The following is a 24,113-nucleotide window of genomic DNA, read 5'->3' on the forward strand; positions in this document are numbered from 1 at the left end:
ACATGTGCCAATAATAAGAGAAAAGAACTGCCATTATTTTAATTGTTTGCTAAGAAATCCTTTTTTCTTTTCCCTTTATTTTCGACAAGTTTTAAACCCAGAGTTTTATATCTCCATGTCTATAAGAATATCTCTTAACTCATCTATATTAATTAGGCAGTGCAGACCTAGTTAAATTTGCGTTCGATAATACACATCCTTATGTGCATATAGGTGGCATGTCATATGTAACATGCATTTAAACATTTAATATTTATCTTGTTTTTATTTCTTTATCTTGTATTTGGTTCAACTGGCATGTATACTCCAAGCCAACAGATGTCACCAAAAGCATTTACAGTGTAATGCAGATCAACACTAGCAGTATTTAAATGTGAAAAGTATGTCATAGTACATACGTCTCTCGCTAAAATTACACTTAATTCAATGGAAGTGTCGAATACATAATTAAATACAAATATTGGTGGTTGCATGACACGAATTACGCTTATATACAGCTGAACCGGAAGTTGACAGAGGTGGACGTCTTTCTTTGCATGAACGTCTTTAAGCACTTACAACTTCCGGAAAGTGTCACGCTGTCCTCCATCGGCTCATATCCCAGTCTACAGAGGGTCACTTCAGGAAAACTGAGCTGAAATCATGGTTTTCGAAGACAAAATGATCATGAACGGAGAGCCAGAGGAGGTATATTAGCATATATTGTTTTGATAATTGGTTTAAATGTCATTTAGGGGAGTAAAGAAGCCTCTTTAGGTCGAAACGCTCTAGTTTATGTGGCCGAGCCTAATCTAACGTTATAGGTTGATTCTTATGTGTATAACGTACTATTATTGTATGTTTCTGCTGTCTAAACTGTTGCGCGAGATTTTACTTTATTCTTGTATGTGTAAACACTCTCATCCTAGGCATCTTATATACTATTTTTATTTTCATACTATTCATGTATATATGCACGTATATGTAACCTATTGCTATACTTTGTTGTGCTCAGGAGGAGGAGGAGGAAGAAGAAGAGGAGGAGGAAATGGTGGTATGTCTCTTATATATTATAATATATAATACATAACTTTCTGAGGAATATTATATTTTTACATTATGTCCAAATCCATTAAAATGAATTACTATTATTTACCAATTGCTTTAAAGTGTGTGATAGATAGAATTCCACCAACTTTCACTATTGTGCCCTTGTTCAAGACCTCAGGTTATCTCAGTAATCGGTGTACTGCAAGTCACTTTTAATAAATTAGTTATCATTAATTACTCTAGTTAGTCATTTAAAGATGATTTAAAAATTATTATTCAGGTGAATCTCATGAAAACTGTCAAGTAATGTCCAGGGCTGCGTTTCCCTAAAGCATCGTAAGTCTTCAGTTGATCGTAAAACGATTGCCACCAGTGCTCTTAACGATCAATTTAGCCTTGCTGTGCTTTTGAGAAATGCAGCACCGATCGTTACACCACCAAAATAAAAAGAAATAACAAGTACTGTAAGCATAAGTTTCAAGAGTCCAGTGTATGTGTCATAGACTGTAAAAAGGTATGTGTGGAGAACACACACATGTAGAGGTTATAGCGCCCTCTATCGTAACCTAAAGAAATCTGACATGTCTCCTTACATTTTTCGTGTCCTTGTACCAACTGCTATTCACTTTGGATATTGCAGTCCAAAGATAAAGAACATTATGTCCAGGGTTGAGCAAAAATACATCAAAATGTATTTTTAAAATAAAATACCAAATACCTTCATTTTAAGTGTATCAAAATAAACTACAAAATACAGCCGCCACACCATTTATCAAAATAAACTACTGTATGTTTGTATTTTAAAAAATACTAAAAAATACTTTTACAAGGGAGCATGAAATTTCATTGCAAACCTTCCATCAATTAGCCTATTTGATTTATCCCTTCACCATTACACTGACTCACTCATTACACTTGATTAAGTAAACAATGCTTGATAGCTTCTCTCTGACATATGCAACCAGTTAAAGGCACAACATGTACAGTAGGATTTTTGGATTAAAATATCCAAAAACCACTAGAACAATGCTGTATATTTTGTTGACTTGTGTACTTAGATTATTCCAAATGTTTCCAAGAATGTTTAAATCCAGAGAAATAAGTAATTTTAACCAGGACATGGACCGTGTCCGTGCGTCGCCTATCAATGACATCATACCCGTGTTACCCTCGATTTCTAGTTTTATTTTGTAGAAACCATGGAAACACCAAAGAAAACTAATCATGTTATATAGCTTCTCATTTAAATCTTGTTTTCTTGATTTACCGCGAGTACCATGACTATCGATCTAGCTTACTGTAGTTTGCAAAAAGTGTCTCATAGCAGCTGCCGAGCGAACTCAGAGTAGCACTATAACAACTTTTAACACTAAAATGTTTTAGTGTTAAAACTTCTAACAATAAAAGTTCCGCTGCTCTCGAGATATGTCGCGTTCGTCTCTCATTATCAATCTCTCCAGCAGCCTCGTTCAGCTCCAACATCACTCAGTCCTGCTCTGCTTCATACTACAGTAACGTTAATAATATCATCCATAAACATGATTTCTGTCCCATCTTGATTCTTTTCCACTGGCTGTAGACATGAAGACAAAACATTCCACAAAAACAAGGATAAGCGACCAAATAAGCGACCTCTAGTGGCAAAATGTACATATTGTGTCTTCAAATATTCACATGTGATGTCCCAGATGAAGGTTAGTTTTAAAGTAACCAACAGTTTAATTTTTAACAGTTAGCAAATTACTTATAATTGTATCCTAATTTAGTTACTTGGTGTTTGGTAATGAAGGGCCTACTTTGCATCAGCAACACTGACTCAATGACAAACAAGTCATTCATAAGAAGACAACTGATGTATTGTATTCATAGCACTAATTAATCATAAATATATATAAATATGCTGCTCGGTATAATAGTTTTCAACAACATTATGTAAATTGGTAAGCTATTTAGCCTAGGCTATTAAAGCGAATGCCAAAACATCTGTTCTGAACTCAACAAGTCTGGGCAAACTATTAAGTAAGCACCAGTCAGAGGCCGCACTTTTATGATGTCATCATGTAGATTTCTTTAAAGTATTTTACAGTATTTTAAATTTTGATACAAAATTCAAATCCATTTTCATCAACCCTATCAAATACAAATTACAAAATACTATTTTGTATTTGAAATACATACTGCCCATCCCTGATTATGTCTCATATCTAATAAAAGTCAACCTTGGCTTGTCTCTAGATGGTATACACCAGCACTTCTCAAAGTCCGGACTCCGGTCCGGATCCGGACCCGGAGGGAATTCAATCCGGACCCGCCTCAATTTCGTATTTCAACAGCAGTAATTGTGTTAAGGGATTAAAAGTCTGGATTCCCTACTTTGATAAACGCATGCCAGAATCATTTGTTTAGTGTTTTATGTCTTTTTGGAGATGGTCAGAAATTAAAGCGAAGGCGAGATATTTAAAGTTTTCCTCGATGATTCAGTTGCCATGACATCCAGTGAGTGTAATTGGGCGCGAGTCGCGCAACGCGACACTTCACTGCAGCAAGCGTTTGAATGGGTGTGGAGCAGTGGTTCTCAACCTGCGGCCCGTCACGAATGTAAATGCGGCTCGCGATATGCCGATCAAAATTTAAAAAAAAAATAAAAAAATTATAGCATACAATTTATTTTTGTTTTAAAATTTAAATTAAAGTCAATTAAATAAATATAAATGAGCTATAATGCTTTATTTGTCATATAAAATAATTTTGGTGAGCATTTATTATTTTCAGACATCAGGCAATGTAGGCTAATGACGCAATCACTCAGTTAACGAAACAAACACAAGTGCGCGCTTAGGAAGAATTCAAACAGTAGCCATTAATTTTGTAAATTTAAGCCTGGTCAAAAATGGTCAAATTTGTTATTAGAGGAGAAAAAAAAGAGGAACATACAATGAAGGAACACAATGCAAACAAGAAGAGTCAGCATCGAAGGTAAGAAGAATGGAAGAATCAGTTGAGCGAGATGGACGGCCTTCCTGTTTGCTCTGTAGTAGTAAACTAGGCTACTTGACAAGCAAAACCTACAATTTCAAAAGACTGAACTGTGAAATCGATGTGTTTGTTTGATGTATTTTAAATCAGTAAAAATAACCGCATCAGTGCACCTGCGGCTGGAATGAGTCCAACTCTGCGCGCGCTCGCGGATCCGATGCTGCGCGAGGGATTGCGACATGACAGAATGCTTGATATCGTCAGAGATTGTAATTAGCCTACAATGCGCTCAGTGTTGTTTGTAAAAAGAGCTGAGTAACATTTGCCTATTAAGGTGTTTATGTGATTGTTTGGTGACTATTGCGATGCTGTTGAAGAAAGTCATAAAGTCATACAGAATTAAATAGCAACTTAAAGTGATTTATACAGTTTGTGTGTTCATTGAGCATTACTATTAATTAATTGTAAAGCTAATGTCAGTAAGTTAGTTTTTATTCGTTATTTATTGTGTGCAACATCTAGGTATAATAATAGTATTTGCTAATACGATAACATTAAATCTGATTGGTTTGTATTGGTGACGTCATATGTAAATTATATGCGGACCGTGAGACTTTCATTTGGACCATTGTGCGGCCCACTGGGAAAAAAGTTTGAGAACCACTGGTATACACAATTTGATGTATGTCTTCATAATGTCTTGTAGTCTGTGCCTACCAAGTTTGATGAAGAATATTATTTCATATTTGCTCTGCAGGACCCTCTGGAGACTCTAAGGGAGAAGTGTGAGCAGACGGAGCATTGCGTTCACGCACGCGAGCGGCTGGAGTCGTGCGAGTCCCGGGTCGGTTCGCGCTCAGAGACAACAGAAGACTGCACAGAGGAGCTCTTTGATTTCCTGCATGCTCGCGACCACTGTGTAAGAGTGCTTGTGGCTGTTAGATGTCATTAGCTATGTTTCTAGCCACCCATTTTATGTGCATTTTGGGTTTTTGCATAAATCCAAAAAGATAAAATCACTGCGCTTAACAGTTTTTTGGGGTGCCTAGAGCAGTGAATTATGCTGTACTTTCTAAAGGAAGAATGATTCTCTGAAGAAGGATGATTGCTGAAATATTTGATCTAATATGTGGGTTATTGCATAAAAATAAAACTCTGAATAGAAAAAATGCCAAGATACACATACATTCTCAATTGAGGCATATACCTGTTTTATCTGATAAGAAGACAAAAACACATTAACCGATTAAATTGAGTTTGATTGACAAGCGATCTAACCAATCAGAACGCCAAATCCACAATTTTGTCCGATAAAGCAGTCAGGAGGTTCAATTAACCTCAGTGGATTTAAACTTGAAAAATGATGTGTACTGACGTCTTTCCACGTTTGAAACAACATTCCTCATTCCTTCATTCATGTTTATTTGATGCTATAAATTATCTAGTAGGAAGAGATGATCTGTTCAGGAGCCGTTTGAACTGAGGTGCTACAGCAATCTGTCACGACACATTAAAGGGTTAGTTCAGCCAAAAATGAAAATTCTGTCATTTATTACTTACCCTCATGTCGTTTCACACCCATAAGACCTTTGTTGATCTTTGGAACACAAATTAAGATATTTTAGTTGAAATACGATGGCTCTGTCAGGCCTCCATAGGGAGCATGGACACTTCCTCTCTCAATATCCATAAAGGTACTAAAAACACATCTAAATCATTTCATGTTCGTTCAATGGTTCAATATTAATATTATAAAAGGACGAGATGGATCTTGAGAGAGGAAGTGTCATTGCTCCTTATGCAGGCCTCACTGAGCCATCGGATTTCAACTGAAATATCTTAATTTGTGTTCCAAAGATCAATGAAGGTCTTCAGGGTAAGTAATAAATGACAGAATTTTCATTTTTGGGTGAACTAACCCTTTAAAGAGCCACAAAATGTTTTTTATTGTTGGAATTTCTTAAACTACACAATTTGAAAGCTGGGACTTTGTTTAATATCATAAGTAACCTGCTCTGTCTTGTCTGACAACGTGTTGTCAGTATCCTCTTTGCTCCGCGATGTATTTTTCACTCTGTGTGGAGTGACGGCATGAGAGTGAACGGACAAAGCAACAGTAACTAAGGGGGGCGGGTCTTTGCAAAGGGTCAGTTCCCTCCCAGAAGCATCTCACATGGTTGCGTTCACAAACACCAGCATCCGATCGCAAGAGAACATGAGGCGCTCATAATTTATGATGGTGGAAAAAAAAAAAAACACTTTCTTCCCCGATTTCAGCAGCATCCATTTTTATTACAGATGCCTTTTTTTCCCACCAATTTCCCCTGTGAAAAAAAAACAAATTTTTTTAGTTCTTGAATGGACTGTTTCAAATAATTTGTGAACATTATTGGTCATTATATCTTGTTCTTCTGTTCTTGTTTTCTACAGGTGGCCCACAAGGTCTTCCAGTCAATCAAATAAATGGAGCTGTTTATAGATGGATGTCTGCTTATAGAAATACAGTGCTCGGTTATTTATACAAGATGTGATTTTTGTCCTAGATTCAACAATTCCCTGTAACCGATTCTTCAATTCGTCCATTTTGCCGAGTTGTGACTGAAGTGTTAATAACTGTACTCTGTTTTCATCTCTCACTTGGAATAACTGATCATTTGTCATCTGTGAAGAGGTGATGTTGACACAGAATTTGGGTTTGTTGCTAATGTCAAATAACATAAAACAATAAAGAACAAAAGACAACTGCTGTATGCAGTACTTTATTGCCATAACTCGGATGTTGGGAGTTTTTTTTTCAGTGTAAGGAGCGCAGCAGCAAAGAAACATCAACAGAATACAGTAGACCTGTATGTGTAGAGATAAAATGAAAGCAGGTAAAGCATTAAGTAACATTATAGGTGAAGTAGATTGTTCATAATGTGCTTGTGCTTAACTGGAGAGGGAACATTCGTATATTCTCGCAGTATGTGTAATTTAATAACTTTTAGATGGCTCTGCTTTGCCCTTTTAAAAGTCTTCACATGCTTTGTTGTGCATTTGAAGAATATTACTATTTTGTTTTGCAAAACAAAGGGAAAATCAATAGCAAAGTGGATACAATGCACTTGAGAATGTAATTTTTCATAGAGGAGTAAATAAAAATGATCTAACAGAGGTCTGTTATGCTTAATCAAAGGGACAATAATTAGTTTCCCATTTACAAACTTACAGTTGTTAAATGTAACGAAAGAAATACTTTCTTGTATTATGTAATCAATCAGTGATAGCTTTTTTGAAGGGCGGGGCCTGTATCACTAGTTTCTTACGGCGTGTTTCATTGGCTACACCAGCGCCCGGAAGTTAGAAGTCGATGAGCCAACTGGTGCGTTCTTTGCATAGAATTTGAGCAGATAGAATGGAATTTAACATGAAATAATTTTGTTTTAACCGGCGGGACTTAGCAGTACAATTGTGTCTTTATTGAGTATTTTTAGTTTGAAGATATATAAAAATATGTTATCACGTGATAACTGTTTCTTTTCTGTACGCTGGGCGGATTGGCCCAATCTCAGTCATGTGTGATTACTGAAAAAAAGATTTTATAAAAATAATTTTATAGAGCTAAATGTGAGCAGTTTTACATTTGCATATCAGCTATTAATTATTTGAGTGTATAAGTTTAAAAGGTTATACTTTGTAGTTTAAAAATATAATAAATAAGCGGGGGGAAAAGATTAAGATTGAATGCATCTTAATGAAATAATCAGCTCTCTGAGCCGACAAGCGCCCCCTGAAGCAACTACTACATTTCAGTCCGATATTTCCTTCCAATACATTTTATTTCCGAAACACATGACGGAAGCACAACAGTTGAAATGTTTTGACCACACGCTCGGCTCTAAGAAAACACTTCAGCTGGTCTTTTGTGCAAAAATGGGAATTCCAGATGGAAGCTCGTTAGTGCAAATGTGTATCGTGAAAGTTGCTCAAAACATCGATGTATTAGAAAGAAAGGTTTTGAGTGAGTTTTCCTTATAGCAAAAATGATTTTCTTGTCAATACACAATCAAGACTTAATATGTAATTTAACAGACGTGAACATTTATAATATTTCTATTTTTCTTGATCTAGATCTGCCTGTCTCTCTCCTGAAAGACTTAATGCCACATTTAAACGTTTACTATCTGGACAGGATCGAAACTGCTGCTGCCACAAAAGGTACAATCATTCATTCATTCATAGCTGGATGAAGAGCATCTGATGGATCACACAGTGTGTGTTCTCTGATTCAGATGCACATAATGTTATTGCATTGCCAAAATGTATGCAGCTCTTCATGGAAATGAATGTTGGGATGTTATTTACATCAATTTCTTGTATTGAAAATGCAAGAGGTGAGCACTCTGTAAAGTTACTCCAGCACATCACAAATACTTTCACTGAATTAAAGGTCCGGTGCCAATTCATGTGTAAAAATCATTTTTCAGTGCTGATGAATCTTGGCTTTGTCATCCTGGAAAATGGCCATGATGTGTTTTTCTACATGGTTGATTCAGAAATTAAAAAATACACACTCCATCAATTAGGCCTAGAAGAACTGTTGCCAAACATATAACGTTAACATGTTAGAAACATATTCAAATGCTTAAGAGTCTATGACTGGATCATTATTGCAGTGATGATTATTTAAATCCAAACAGCGACTTTTTTTGGCCGGCAGTGTATGCATGTGTATGATCTAAACATAAGATTTAGTGATTCTTCAGTTAGGGGCACTTTTATGTACAGATAAAACTTTATATGACTGTTTCATCTAACATTTATTAGATCTGATAATTTCCTTCAACTTTTTTGAAATTGTGTGTGATGATAATAACATTCTCCTTTCTTGGTGAAAAGATTGGAAATCCGTGTTTTGTTTTTTAAACCTGTCATGTTATCTTATTTCATTTAGAAAATGGATTCTTTTGAATTAAAATGTTCAAATATAGCTTGTAATGTTCAAATATTGCATGTAACGCTAAAACCTGATTTATTTCATTTCAGGAATCTCCACCTCCGTAATTTGGGCGAAAATATGGAGAGATCTGGATCAGACGTGGCGCTGGAGAGCAAAGGTTTGTTCTTCATATGATCATCACTGCTGAATTCATCATGACTGTCAATCATGTGTGATGTCAGATTCCTTATAAGTACATGTATTCAGCATGGTAATCCTTTATTTTATTTATCTTTATTTTATTTTCTATTTTTATTTTAACCTTATAAGGGCAACTTTACGGAAGAGGATTAGGGCAAACAATAATAAAAAGATAAAACCATCTCAAGATTCAAGTTGTTAAATTTTGAGAAAAAACTCGTTAAATTTCGAGAATAAAGTCGAGATAAAATGTTGAGAATAAAGTCATTAAATTACAAGAAAAAAGTTGTTAAATTAAAAGAACAAATACATTAAATTATGAGAAAAATGTTACATTTTGAGAAAAAAGTCGAGAAAATGTTGAGAATAAAGTCATTAAATTATGAGAAAAAAGTTGTTAAATTACAAGAACAAATTTGTTAAATTACGAATTTGTTCTCATAATTTAACGACTTTTTTCTCGTAATTTAATGACTTTATTCTCATAATTTAATGACTTTATCCTCAACATTTTATCTCGACTTTTTCTCGAAATTTAACGAGGTTTTTCTCGTAATTTAATGACTTTATTATCAACATTTTATTTAAATTTTTTTTTTCTCGAAATTTAACGACATTTTTCTCATAATTTAACAAATTTGTTTTCGTAATTTAACAACTTTTTTCTCGTAATTTAATGACTTTATTCTCAACATTTTATTTCTATTTTTTTTTTTTTTTTTTTTTTTTTTTTTCGAAATTTAACGTCATTTTTCTCATAATTTAACAAATTTGTTCTCGTAACTTAATGACTTTATTCTCAACATTTTATCTCGACTTTTTTCTCGAAATTTAACGAGTTTATTCTCAACATTTTATTTCGATTTTTTTTTTCTCGAAATTGAACAACTTTAATCTCGAGATGGTTTTATTTTTTTATTATTGCTTTGCCCTAATCCTCTTCCGTACAACTTACATGGCCAATAAACATTTATTTTATTTATTTATTTTGCGTATTATTTTTATTTTATTTTTAGAGCAAACTACCAAGTCACTCCTTATATAGACCTTTATTATTTCACTTCACTTCATTTCATTATTTTATTTTATTTGGTTATTTTATTCTGGATTTTTAGAGCAAACTACCAAGTCAAATTCCTTTATATTGACCTTTTTATTTTATTCAAACCTTGGTCTCCATGAGACCCATGTTGTGAGCAAGTGCACCGAACCTGAAATCTGATTCACTATTTTTTCAGTCTGCACCGCCCAATCAGGACTGGAAGCAGCGATGTTTGGAAAGGCTCTTTCACATGGTCATGTTCACCCAGGTCAGACGAGGAGGATCGTACCTTTCCAACCTCAGCGATTCTTCCATTCTCTCCATGACTGTAAAGCACGTCAGAGTCCTCTCTCTCCACACGTCAACCAAAAACATCTGCAGGCTCGCATCCAGGGACCTGCGTCCCATCCTGAGCACCTTAGAAAAAGGAGTGACGTCCCTCAAATTACTGGATGCGAAAGCTCTATTCAAACACGGACGGAAATACGTGTTGTTTGTTCTCCACCGGCTCCTGGACCACGGGTCTGTCAGAGAAGTGGTTCTGAGAAGAAATCCAGATTCATCTTTTCTGAGCTGGCTCATGTCCAGGCGCAGGGGTCCTCAGGGTGGGTTATCAGTGTCCACCGCACCAGAGACGTCCCAAGCTGATGGCCATCGTTCAGTAGTGGATGATGGAGAGCTGGAGGAACCCTCAGCCAAACGTCTTGCTTTAGACATGGAGGAAAATCCAGAGGTTTTGTGCAGCGAGTTTTCGTCCTTTAGCAGCTCTGCTGACCACTGCCCTGAAGGTCAGATCCACTCGCTTGATTTTGAAGTGTCCAAATGTGAAATCCTGACCACGGTGTCACATATCCTGCCTACATGGTTGTGTCTTCGCACACTACATCTTCACAGCGACTGTAAGTCACTATATAGTGAATAAACTTTATTAATGAATGAAATGTTCAAGGTGTCTGAATACATTTTGCTTTGACTGTAGATGTATACACATACTGTATATTGGATCTGTGTTTGTCTGTGCAGGGCTCATTCATGAGGAGGAGATGTCAGTGTTGGTGGAGTCTCTCAGACGGTTGTTCCTGAACCCTGGCTGCTCTCTCACAGATATCAGTATAAGTCACATTTGCGGTCACACACACTTGATCAGCGTGTTGAGAGCATGTCCGACCCTACTGAGCCTTTCTCTGGAGATCTGCCCACCTGCCGACAGAAACGCATGGAGACATCAGCCGCATTTCACTGAAAACAAAGGTGACATCACTAACCCTAAAATTCACATAAACCCTGCCCCCAAGAACACGCAACAAACGGGGTGAGGCCATGTTATTGCAATACAGTACGTAACACAAATGCAATAGCATGTCATAAAAGCAACATAAGTTATAATTTAAACTATACCTGCTCTATCTTCATGCAGCATATATTCTCTGGCCCTGTAGTATTCTTACAACAGTTCCCACATGAGCGATTTATAGATTATCATGACAGAATATGTTAATCAATGACTTAAGATAGTTAACTCCACATCAGCTACATAAATTAATCTACTACACATTCAGAAACATCCTGTTGCATTCTACATGTTGTCACTTCTTTCTGAGTGTCTCCATCATTGTCCGACTCTGGTTTGAACATAAAAGGCTGGACATTTTCAGTGAGTCTGAGGTAATCAGTGCTGCTAACAGGAGCTCTTGAAACGCTGCCCTCTTCTCAGGAGCAGAATCTTATTTAAAAGGACACCCAAAAATGGAGAGTTTTTGCTTACCCTCAAAAAGTGTTGAACCTGCTATAAAAAATGTATAAAAAAAAACAACTACTAAAACCTTAAACTAAAATATAATATAAAAATACTAAAATAACACTGTCAATGTCATCACTCTTAACTGATTATAGCTGAAAAAAAAGTTTCATTTGGTCCATCAATAATTATCAATCTGAAACTTATATAATTTTGTTTTTGTCTTTGTAATTTACAGTGCTCTGCCTGGAAAAGCTGTCAGTCAAATCCACTGGTCCAATGACAGTCAAGTGTTTCCTGCCAGCCCTGACGTGGGCTCCTAAACTCAACAGCCTTCATATGACCGGAATCCATCTGTCACGACAATTTTTTCACACATTAGCAGGTACTCCAACAAATAATCAGCTACTCCTACTCTTGTGACTACCTATTACAGAAATAATATGTTAAAAGAAAATACTTAACTGTGAATTTAATTTAATGTTTTCAGACACTTATGCATGTTAATTGCAATTAAATGAAAATGTATTAGTTTAAACGGTAGCACTTTACAAATTAGTTAACTAATGTATTAGTTAACATTAGTTAATGCATTAACTAACAATGAGCAATACATTTGTTATATTTATAAATCTTTGTTAATGTTAGTTAAAAATACAACTGTTCATTGTTTGTTCATGTCTATTAATTATATTAACAGATGCAACCTTTGATTTCAATAATTTATTAGTAAATGTTGAAATTAACATTAACTAAGATTAATAAATGCTTTAGAAGTATTTTCACTTGTTTCATATTAACTAATGTAGTTAACTGATGTTAAAAAATGAAACCTTATTGTAAAGTGTAACCATTTAAATAGCAATGTGTCCAAACTTTTGACTGTATGTCGTGTATCGCACACATGATAGCACACTTCAGTGGCCTTTTATTTCATTAATATAATGTTATTTGCAAGTACAATTTTTTTTAGAGGAATATACTGATTTGAAGTACACTACAAGTGCACATTCAATACAGTTGAGCACCATCTTATTCACAAAAACAGAGGCCAAACAAATGTATTTCTGAGGTAATGAAGAGACTGTCATACCAGTTTAATAATGAAAAAAATACTACTTTTACCTGATACAAGTGACTTTTGTTTGTCTTTTGTAATGTTTCAATATGAATTATTTCATTGTATTACAAAATGTTTTTCCTGACTAAACGCTATTAAGCTACAAACTAGTTTTCGTTTTGTACAGTTGATTCATGTTAACATGAAACATGTCTCTTTTTTCCCCTTCATAGGATCTAATCCATTACTCAAGGTATTAAAGCTGGAAGACATAAACCTAGCTGACTATCACCAGGAGATTCTTCATTTTCTGGAATATTCTGTGTTAGAAGGTATGGTGTAATACAGAAAAAAAAAGCTAGCCTGAGTCTTAAAATGAAAGACTAATGCTTGTAATGTTGTTTGAATCTCAGAGCTGTCCTTGAAAGACTGTAGGCTGCTGGATAAGTGTACAGTAAAGAAGGACTTCCTGGTGCCATTTGTTGAAGCACTGAAAGGGATCTCGTCCCTCCAGAGCCTGATGCTGGCCCAGAATCGACTGGGTAAGACCGAACTCACTATATACACTGCTACTCAAAGGTTTGGGGTCAGTGTTATTATTTTTAATAAATACTTTTATTGAGCAAGGATGCATTAAATTGGCCAAAAGTGACAAAGACATTTATAATTTTACATTTTTTTTTTTTTTTAAATGCTGCTACTTTGAACTTTCTATTCATCAAAGAATCTTAAAAAAAAAAAGGATCAGTTTCCCCAAAAATACACAGCAGAACCGTTTTCAACATTATTATTAATGTGAAATGTTTCTTGAGCAGCAAATCAACATATTAGAATGATTTCTGAAGGATCATGTAGCTTTGTGTGACCAACAGACTTGAAATATGTTGATTGTCTAAGTCAAGTTATTAATTTTGTTTCATAAATGGGGGAAAAAAATATGATTAAACTTGTTTTTCTTCTTCCAGCAACAAGCGCCATAGAGATCGCCAACTTATTCTCAGGATGCAATCCCAGCAAAATCACAAAATTGGACCTTAGGTAATACTGGTTGTTGCAGTATCTTCCATGCATGTTTACACCATAAAAACGTTGTTAAATAAATGTAATGTCTGCTTTCTTACAGCTCTAATTTCATTCTTCCTGCTGAACTTCTGGAGTTTGCACAGCTGCTGGAAACATTCAGGCCGGTTCAGCGACTAACACTGGACCTGCGCTTTAATCCACTGGATCGCGACCCTGAGGTCAAAGGTCAAGCTCTGCGAAAGCTCATCCCATACTGTAACATATTAACAGATGACTGGGACTCTAGGTCCACTATGGCCGATCACGTCAGTGTGATGTGACAAACTTTTTAGCTGCCTTTTGAAAGACATTTCCACGTGGGGAAAAAGATCACGCAAATGTGACTAAGAAACGACCAGCATAAACATCTTGGATATATGTCACGTTTAATGACGCTGATAGGCATAACCATTAAATTTTATTATAATAATGTTCACAGAATAAATAAAGTGAAAGAAACAGGAAAAGAATTCAATTACGGTGTACTACTGATTGAACGGTAGAAAGTTTCTCTTCATTCGTTCCAGAAGCTCTCTTACTGCTGTTCCCAGTTCAGTTCTGATATCAGTTGCGCAGTGTTCAATTTTGATCTGGTACGTTCATTCATGATGCTCAGACGACTCCTCTCTGGTCCTCATGTGAGCGCTGGTGAAAGACGAAAGAGACGGCAGCGTCCCAGGATGCCTGCAGAACCGGGTCCCTCAGGCCTCTTTTTTCTGCACAGTGGTGCCAGTTGGACAGATCGCTGGTGCAATCTGAATCATCTGGAGGAGGACGCACCTGCCGATTGTTTATACAGCGTCTACAGCGAAATCTGCCAAAAAAAGACAAATACAAATGACTCCTTTGCTAATCTTTGTACTAGTAATGCATTTTGAGATGCCCTCATCCATGAATGAATTGTCAGAAAACAATGCAACATTAGGTGTTAAAGGCTTAGTGAAAAATAAATTCTGTCATAACTCAACCTCATATCGATCCACACCCGTAAGACCTTTGTTCATCTTCAGAACACAAATTAAGATATTTTGGTAATCTAAGAGGTATCTGACTCGTCCATAGACAGCAATTTAACCACCACTTTCAAGCACCAGAGAGGTACTAAAAGACATTGTTAAAATAGTCCACATTACTGCAGTGGTTCAACCTTAATTTTATGAAGCAAAAAAAAAAAAAAAAAAAAAATTAACCACTTTATTCGACAATATCTTCTCTTCTGTGTCATTCTCCTATGCGCTTCTAGGTTCTACATCAGAATGCCGACTCATTATTGGCTGGCTCCTGCATCAGCATCACACGCATGCACTGTGCTGCTCACGTGAATCAGCTGGCGTTCTCAGGTAGAACTTGGAAGTGCAGAAGAATGACACAGAAGAGAAGATATTGTTGAATAAAGTAGTTATTGTTTTGTTTTTGCACCTTGAAAGTGGTGGTTATATTGCTGTATAAGAAGTCAGATACCTCTCAGATTTCAACAAAATATCTTATGGGTGTAGAACAACATGTGAGTGAGTAACATGAGCTTGAGACATGATCACAGAGGGTTTCTTCACAGCCTACCCATCTGAAAGAGCTCATTAATATGCAGCTCATTATGCGATTCTTTTGTCTTCTCAGGTGTGAATTACAGGATTATTCATGATGATTCACGCCTCCACGCATACTGTGTTTCTTGACAAAAAGTGTCATAAAACATTAGAGAGATTTAAATGTTGTAAATGAACGAGTAGGCAGGATAAAGGATAATTTTACATCATTTTGAAGCAAAAACTCTAGTACTTCTAAACTTCCATTACCCAGAAGTCTTGTGAACAATTTTTTTTGTCTTATTTCAGTGACTTAAGTTTTTTGTTTTTACAATAACCACGCGTAAACGTTATTCCTTCAAAAATGTTTCTCACATATTATTGTAGCCTAGTTTGTGCTGAATACAGTGTAATGAAACTTTTTCCATTAATATGTTTATAAACAACTGAAAAAAAAGCACAAATATCACGGCATGTCAAAACTTCTCCAGGCCACAAATCAGCCTCAGCCTCCAAAGGGTTAATGACAGAGTTTTCATTTTTGGGTGAACTAACCCTTTAAAGGTGAAATATGTAGTTTCTGTGACACCAGTGGCACATAGTGGATTTACAAAAATAAAGCATATTTTCAAACAACCTTGCAAACGCCCCTTTTGCGCATCACGCCTCCCCACCTCAAATACAGCTCTTTTGGTGCTTGTGAAGACATGTCTCAACAGGTAAAAGTAGGCTACTTTCAATAAAAGGTCCAACATATTAGTATTAGCAATTGAGTAGACTAACACTCTTGTCTAGAGTGAAAGCTAACATCTCTCTTATAATAAACCCATCCAGCATAAATGCACCGGGCGTATTTTGACATGAAGTGCCATAACTATTTGAGGCGGTCTACACTGAAACGTGTAAACGATATAAACAAGAACATTTTTCTTTCTGAACATGTGCATGATGATGCATCCACTGTAGTGCATAGCATCACAATGCCCCGTTTGCTTTGACATGTTATGAACCGTTTAACCTTAGGCCTAAGTGCAGTAAGTGTAACTGAAGCTGAATGTCTTTTCCCACGTAACTCATGGTCCCTCTATCTCCACCTGCTACAGAAGACATGCCCCAAACTCTCACTGAGCTGGAAAGAGATTGACGGATCCGAGCAAACCACTCTCAATGTTTTGATAGTGACTGGGAGGCTCAATGCTTACATGTTTGGGGGAGATTAACCCATGAATGGCATACTAATAGTCATCAATGAACTGGCTTAAGAGATTCTATTTGAACAAAGACAAATCTTACATAACCTTTAATTCATTTTTACCTGTCATGTGTGTCGCTGACTGTGTCCTCGTTGAGTGAGAAGAGTTCTCGTAGCTCTCCAAGTGAGAAATGTCTTTCCACGTCCTGTTCTTCATCCACTACGCAACTGCTCAAAGCTTTCTTGTGAGCCTGTCTCTGTAAGATCTTTTCCTCTATCGTTCCCGTCTAAAAGAGTGTGTAAAAGAAACAAGCTGGCTAATGATACACTTTTAAATGATGAGCATTTTTAAATGATCTTGTACAAGAGACATTTTTTTTTAGGCATTTCCTGCATAATTTAGGAAGACATCTCTCCCAACTCACCGACAGCAGTCTGTAGATGTAGCAGGTCTTTTTCTGTCCATCTCGCCACACTCTGGCCATCGCCTGCTCATCATTGGCTGGATTCCAGTCAGGGTCGAACATTACCAGGCGATTTGCACCAATCAGATTCAGCCCACAGCCTCCAGCCTTACTGCTCAGCATGAAGATGAATTCTGGATTCTGGAAGAGAGGAATTAAAGTGCTAAAGGTGAATTAAAATAAACTATAATATTAGATGAAAATCAAACTTATTTCAGGTGGCTCACAAGGCAACATTTCTATTTTAACTCTTAAAAAAATACAGGAAAAATACAGAAAAAAAAAACATATTGTGAAATATTAATATTATAAGTGTGAATGGAAACACTTACAGAGGGGCTGTTGAATCTCTCCACAACCTTTGCTCTCTTCTTGATGGACATTGTCCCATCCAGTCTAACATAAAGGTATCTATTCATGAAGTAAAATATGATGATATTAAACCATCAAAAGGCTGAATGGTAATACGTTGGTTCATGGCTAAAAATTGTAGATAATTTTGTGATCCTCTATAGAGAGGTAAATGGAAAAAATACTTCCAGATCAAGGACACTTGCACTGATGTTTGATTTATATTATCTGAATCCCTCACCTTCGAGTTCGACACAGCTTTTCAAAGAGGTCTAAAGTCTGCGTATAGTTAGAGACCAGAACCACTTTGTCACTCGTTGTTGTTCTGGTCATCGCCAGGATATAGTCCAGTACCAGCATCTTCCCTGAAAACAAGACAGACATATAGATTAGGGTCAGACATTAATGAATCAGGACTTAAATGTACCACATTGTTTTAAAGATAATTCAGGTAGTTCAGAAAATGCAATCACAAAGGTAAAAAAAAAAAAAAAAAGTATGAGTAAGAGTATGTTGCTGAGCACACATAATGTCAACTTATTTAAAAAATCCATTCCTCCTGACACATTAAATCTTACTGTTTAAAGGATTAGTTCACTTCAGAATTAAATTTCCTGATAATTTACTCACCCCCATGTCTTTCTTCAGTCAAAAAGAAATTGAGGTTTTTGAGGAAAACATTCAAGGATTTTTCTCCATATGGTGGACTTCACTGGGGTACAACAGGTTGAAGGTTCGCCATGCATGACATAATCACGTTGGAAAGGTCACACGTGACGTAGGCGAATGTACCAAGCCAGAGTCAACAAAGCGAATGTTCAAAGACTAAGCCCAAAAAAAAAAAAAAAAAAACCCACAAACAAAACAACAACAACAAAATCGTAAAACAACAATAAAGGACGATCTTGAAGTTGGAAGACAAAATGAGAAAGGAGTTTTTTGCCCTACCACGTTACTTCCACCTACGTCACGCGTGACCTTACCAACCTGATTACGTAATTCGTGGTGGATCGCAAAGCAGTGCAAGACGAGCATTTGTGGTTAAAAAGTATATAATTTTTTTTCTTTTTCAAAATGGCCAATCGTTTTGCTAGATAAGACCCTTATTCCTCGTCTGGGATCATGTAGAGCCCTTTGAAGCTGCACTGAAACTGCAACTTGGACCTTCAACCTGTTGTACCCCAGTGAAGTCCACTATATGGAGAAAAATCCTGGAATCCTGGAATGTTTTCCTCAAAAACGTTAATTTATTTTTGACTGAAGAAAGAAAGACATGAACATCTTGGATGACATGGGGGTGAGTAAATTAACAGGAAATTTTCATTTGAAAGTGAACTAATCCAGTAACTTAAAAGTAAATTCATTAGTTAACATTAGTTAACTACATTAGTAAACATGAACTAATATGAACTTCACTTATACAGCATTTATTAATCTTTGTTAATGTTAATTTCAACATTTATTAATACATTATTAAAATCGTGTTAACATTAGTTAAAGCACTGTGAACTAACATGAACAAACAATGAACAACTGTATTTTTAAGATTAGTAAATACAGTAACAAATTTATTGCTCACGGTTAGTTCATGTTAGTTAATACATTAACTAATGTTTAAGAAATGAACCTTATTGTAAAGTTTTACCAATAATCCTTTAAGGTCAGTAAGATTTTTCTGTAAGAGTCTGTTCTGCTCACCAAGTTTACATTTATTTGATCAAAAACACAGTAAAAACAGTACTATTCTATTTGAATACATTTTAAAATGTAATTTATTCCTATGATCAAAGCTGAATCTTCAGTGTCACATGATCCTTCAGAAATCATTCTAATCTGTTGATTTGATGCTCAATAATCATTTTGGATTATTATCAAAGTTGTAAACATTTGTGCTGCTTCATATTTTTGTGGAAACCTTTTTCAGAATTTTGAATAAAGTTTGAAAGAACAGCATTTATATAGAATATGAAATAGATTTTTTGTAACATTATAAAAGTGTTTACTTTTATTTTTGATCAATTTAATACATTCTTATTGAAAAAAAAAGTATGAACTGTCAGAAAAAGTCAGAACTGACCCGAGAGCTGTGGTTCTACTGCTTTAGTTGAATAATTTTGTGGGAAGAGGTCCATTGCTCCATCAAAGCCCTCTTCTCCTGCCAGACACTTCTCATAAATCAAGGCAGGATCTAACAGAGAGAACAAACACATTTTTTCAGTTTTCATATATCAATAACTTTGTCAGAAAAGAAAAAAGGGCTGACAATGTTGATGAAGACACTCACGGTTGCAGAGCTTCTTAAGCGAGGTGATGGACGACAGAGAAGACACCGTGATCTTGCCGGTCTGCAGACTCTCTACAGGTTTGGCCTGCTTCAGGAATAACTTGTACAGCTCTTTCTGGAGTGGAGTCAGACTGACAAAAGCACATACACATATTATTCATTAATTCTTGCTTTAAGACAAAATGACAATAAAATAAAGCAATTTTCAAATAAATATCTTATTGCTCAAGTGCTAATGATGAACATGCATGAGGCTACTGATCCCTGTATTAAACACTTGACATTGTTATTTATGTTGCAGTATAATGAGCCTTGCTTTTACAAGAAGTAGAGAATATGACCATCAACTGATCTCTTACTTGCAGCAAACAACTTGCTCAATCTTCACAGGCAGATACTTGGAAAGAATATCCGAGGTTCTTCGAATCAAACACCTTAACAAGACAAACACAGTGTTTAATTGAAATGATTTGTATGGTGAGATAGAGTGGAGAGTCTTTTACAGACAGTTCTCTCTCATGCTCACCTGTTTACAATGCTGATGAGTTCCTGGAGTTTCTCCTCTCCGGCAGCCCTGTCTTTATCACTGGCGTCGGCGTCACGACCCTTTAGGATTGGAATCTCAAACCGTTTCTTAAACTCCTGAGCTGTGCCTGAGAGAAGAGACGGATGGATGATTACTCAATCAACATTTATTGTGTGCACTTCAGTAAAGTTCTTCAAAGGGTCATGCACAACTGGAATGATTAAAGGTCTCTTACCAAGGATACCAGAATTTACAAAGTGCACCAAACTGAAATATTCCAGTAAGTCGTTCTGAATGGGAGTTCCAGATATCAGCACTCTCCTCTGGGCGTTCATGGAGTTCAGCGCTTGGTATGTCTGATTGTCTGAGTTTTTCAGCCTGTGACCCTAAACCAACAACACAGATACGGTCATACGGGGCATACGGAATGGAAACCCAAGATACACTACCTTTCAATAAGCTTGGGGTCAGTGATATTTAAGAAAAGAAAAAAAGAAGTGTCAGGGCACGTTCACACCAAGAATGATAACTATAAAGATAACCATTTTAGTTATCACAACAGCGCTTCCTGTTTATTACAAGCACATGCTGCAGTTTTGTCATCTGCCGCTTTAAATGCTCAAGCTTTTTAAAGTGGGATGAATTCTGATTGGCTGCTATGTTTCTATAGTTCATCAACTGGAAAAAATAGATCTGAAAGGGATTACAACAATGTCATTCCTCTGTTCCATTATTGTTATAGTTGTGGTGTGGCTATTCTTTTACATCTAGAACGATTTTTAGAATTATATCATTATATTTATCACCCTTGGTGTGAACAGGCTTTTATTCTCATCAAAGCTGCATTTAACGGAACAAAAATACAGTAAAAACAGTAATATTATGAAATAATATAAAATTATTACAAAATAAAAGTTTTCTATATCAATATATTATCATATGGCAATTCGGTGCTCAAGAAACATTTCATATAATTATTAATGTTAAAAAGAGTTCATTTTTGTAGAAACTGTGATACATTTTTTCAGGATTCTTTGATAAATAGAAAGCAAAAGAATGGCACTTATATTTAAAATAGAAATCTTCTGTAACATTACAAAATGTCTTCACTTTCACTTTTGATCAATTTAATGCATCTTTGCTGAATAAAACTTTTTTTTGTTTGTTTTTTTGTATTCACCTGAGAAATTTCCATGACTTTTAAAAATTGCATACATTTCTCTTACTTTTCCAGGTCTTAAAATAATTTTAAAATTGCCTAAAGGTCTTCTAGTATTGATCATTTTATTATTAAGTTATTATTGTACACTTACCTCATCACAGATAACCAATCCAACTCTGCCTTTGTGCAGTACTTCAGTGTGGAGGCGGAATGTTTCATAGGATATTATCAAAATTGGAGTTGGCACTCTCATGCCATGCTGGGAGATGAAGTTCTCTGACAAAACACATGCAATGACATGTAGTGAAGCTGGATAATAGAGTCAATGTGGAGTTTGTAATAGCCAAATTACTCTTATTAAAGGATTAGTTCACTTTCAAATGAAAATTACCCCAAGCTTTACTCACCCTCAAGCCATCCTAGGTGTATATGACTTTCTTCTTTCTGATGATAACAATCTGAGATATTTTAATAAATATCCTGATGCATCCAAGCTTTATAATGGCAGTGAACAGGGGTCATGAGTATGAGCTGAAGAAAGTACTTCCATCCACATCAATCCATCATAAACATGTACTCCACATGGCTCCGGGGGGTTAATAAAGGCCTTCTGAAGTGAAGCGTTGCGTTTGTGTAAAAAAAAAAAAAAAAAAAAAAAATCCATATTTAACAAGTTATGAAATAAAATATCTAGCTTTCGCCAGACAGCCTTCCATAGTCAACTTATGAAGAAAGTGTAAAACTCATGCAGAAAGCTTCAAAAAGCTTACGCTACATCCTACGCCTTCCCCATTCAACTTATGGAAAAAGTGTAACTGACGCAACGGCAGTTTACACTTTCTTTGCAACTTGAATACGGAAGGCGGTCTGGCAGGATATTTTACTTCATTAACTTGTTAAATATGGATTCTTTTTTTTTTTTTTTTACACAAATGCATCGCTTCACTTCAAAAAGCCTTTATTAACCCCCCAGAGCTGTGTGAAGTACATTTATGATGAATGGATGTGGATGGAAGCACTTTCTTCAGCTCAGACTCATGACCCCTGTTCACTGCCATTATAAAGCTAATAATATATCTCCAATTGTGCTCATCAGAAAGAAGAAAGTCATAATCACCTAGGATGGCTTGAGGGTGAGTAAAGCTTGGGCTAATTTTCATTTGAAAGTGAACTAATCCTTTAAAGGGTTAGTTCACACAAAAATGAAAATGATGTCATTAATGACTCACCCTCATGTCGTTCCAAACCCGTAAGACCTCCGTTCATCTTCGGAACACAGTTTAAGATATTTTAGATTTAGTCCGAGAGCTTTCTGTCCCTCCATTGAAAATGTATGTACGGTATACTGTCCATGTCCAGAAAGGTAATAAAAACATCATCAAAGTAGTCCATGTGACATCAGTGGGTTAGTTAGAAGTTTTTGAAGCATCTAAAATATATTTTGGTCCAAAAATAACAAAAACTACGACTTCATTCAGCATTGTATTCTCTTCCGGAATTGATTCCATTGAATTGATTCCATTGAATTGATTCCATTGAATTGATTCCATTGAATTGATTCCATTGAATTGATTCCATTGAATTGATTCCATGAACAATGTAGAATAGCTTGAATACAGCGTGCGTCTCCCTCAGACTGTAAACGAAGCTCGGGCGCACTAGATAACACGTCAGCAGCGTCACTGCGGAGTCGTGAACCCGGATTGACAACAGACCCGGAAGAGAAGACAATGCTGAATAAAGTCGTAGTTTTTGTTATTTTTGGACCAAAATGTATTTTCGATGCTTCAAAAACTTCTAACTAACCCACTGATGTCACATGGACTACTTTGATTATGTTTTTATTACCTTTCTGGACATGGACAGTATACCGTACATATACTTTCAATGGAGGGACAGAAAGCTCTCGGACTAAATCTAAAATATCTTAAACTGTGTTCTGAAGATGAACGGAGGTCTTATGGGTTTGGAACGACATGAGGGTGAGTCATTAAATACATAATTTTCATTTTTGGGTGAACCCTTTAAACATTTATTTAATGCACTAATACTTCCATTAATTGGATAAGCATGATTATTGCCCGATTCTGATTTATCTTGTCTTAGAGCCTATAAATAACTCCTGTTGTAACAAAAGAATGAGAAGAAGAATACCAAGTTTGCGATCTATCTCATCTTTGGAGCCGCCATCAATAGCGACAGGCTGTACGCGTCCACCGAGCCATTTGCCCACTTCATTGTACCAGTTTCGCACAAGGCTGGAAGGGGACACCACGATGGCCTTGTCGATTTCAGGTTTGAAATCAGGACTCTGTCTCAGTAAAGTCCACATGAGAGTGATGCACTGCAGCGTCTTGCCCAGCCCCATCTCATCCGCCATAATACAGCCATAAGAGTTTTCAATCCGCCTTCCTGTCACACAGTCCCACAGGAACTTCACACCCTACGGGAGAAAATTGCAGGGATTATCTAAAAGGTCTTTCCCAAAAAAATATGGGATAAATATTTAAAGAAAAGAAAGGATTATAATTATAGTGAAAATATCTGACTAATATTTTGGATGTCATTCTGGAATAATCCAC

At 36.0% G+C, this 24,113-nt stretch overlaps 3 protein-coding genes across 6 annotated transcripts in view; 2 read left to right on the forward strand and 1 right to left on the reverse strand.

Annotated features, from left to right (window-relative positions):
* The first annotated feature begins 550 nt into the window (after nt 1-550).
* Nucleotides 551-6,763, forward strand: uqcrh (ubiquinol-cytochrome c reductase hinge protein). The gene is made up of 4 exons (XM_067373308.1): nt 551-687; nt 995-1,033; nt 4,763-4,924; nt 6,436-6,763. The coding sequence occupies exons 1-4, from the start codon at nt 643-645 to the stop codon at nt 6,466-6,468; spliced, it is 279 nt and encodes a 92-aa protein (XP_067229409.1). The 5' UTR covers nt 551-642; the 3' UTR covers nt 6,469-6,763.
* Nucleotides 6,764-6,771: 8 nt separating this feature from the next.
* Nucleotides 6,772-14,310, forward strand: lrrc41 (leucine rich repeat containing 41). 2 transcript variants are annotated; one of them, XM_067373307.1, is made up of 10 exons: nt 6,772-6,878; nt 8,116-8,202; nt 9,031-9,101; nt 10,363-11,065; nt 11,190-11,417; nt 12,143-12,289; nt 13,198-13,296; nt 13,378-13,506; nt 13,930-14,002; nt 14,088-14,310. In XM_067373307.1, exons 1-10 carry the CDS (start codon nt 6,854-6,856, stop codon nt 14,305-14,307), a joined length of 1,782 nt encoding a protein of 593 aa, XP_067229408.1. In that variant the 5' UTR covers nt 6,772-6,853; the 3' UTR covers nt 14,308-14,310. The 2 variants fall into 2 exon arrangements, with proteins under 2 accessions (XP_067229408.1, XP_067229407.1); XM_067373306.1 differs by lacking the exon at nt 6,772-6,878 and adding an exon at nt 7,388-8,005.
* A 328-nt stretch (nt 14,311-14,638) lies between these two features.
* rad54l (RAD54 like) overlaps nt 14,639-24,113 on the reverse strand; it is a 40,217-nt gene continuing 30,742 nt past the window's right edge. For all 3 annotated transcript variants that reach the window (XM_067373304.1, XM_067373303.1, XM_067373305.1), the window contains 12 exons: nt 23,686-23,974; nt 21,683-21,807; nt 20,605-20,755; nt 20,370-20,496; nt 20,203-20,277; nt 19,844-19,974; nt 19,637-19,747; nt 17,801-17,924; nt 17,541-17,619; nt 17,170-17,349; nt 16,868-17,031; nt 14,639-14,840 (listed from right to left, as the gene is read on the reverse strand). In XM_067373304.1, the coding sequence (XP_067229405.1) occupies nt 14,639-14,840; nt 16,868-17,031; nt 17,170-17,349; nt 17,541-17,619; nt 17,801-17,924; nt 19,637-19,747; nt 19,844-19,974; nt 20,203-20,277; nt 20,370-20,496; nt 20,605-20,755; nt 21,683-21,807; nt 23,686-23,974 (1,758 nt within the window). The remainder of the gene's footprint in view (nt 14,841-16,867; nt 17,032-17,169; nt 17,350-17,540; nt 17,620-17,800; nt 17,925-19,636; nt 19,748-19,843; nt 19,975-20,202; nt 20,278-20,369; nt 20,497-20,604; nt 20,756-21,682; nt 21,808-23,685; nt 23,975-24,113) is intronic.

Source organism: Chanodichthys erythropterus, chromosome 21, assembly GCF_024489055.1.
Source record: "Chanodichthys erythropterus isolate Z2021 chromosome 21, ASM2448905v1, whole genome shotgun sequence".
Classification (NCBI taxonomy): Eukaryota; Metazoa; Chordata; class Actinopteri; order Cypriniformes; family Xenocyprididae; genus Chanodichthys; species Chanodichthys erythropterus.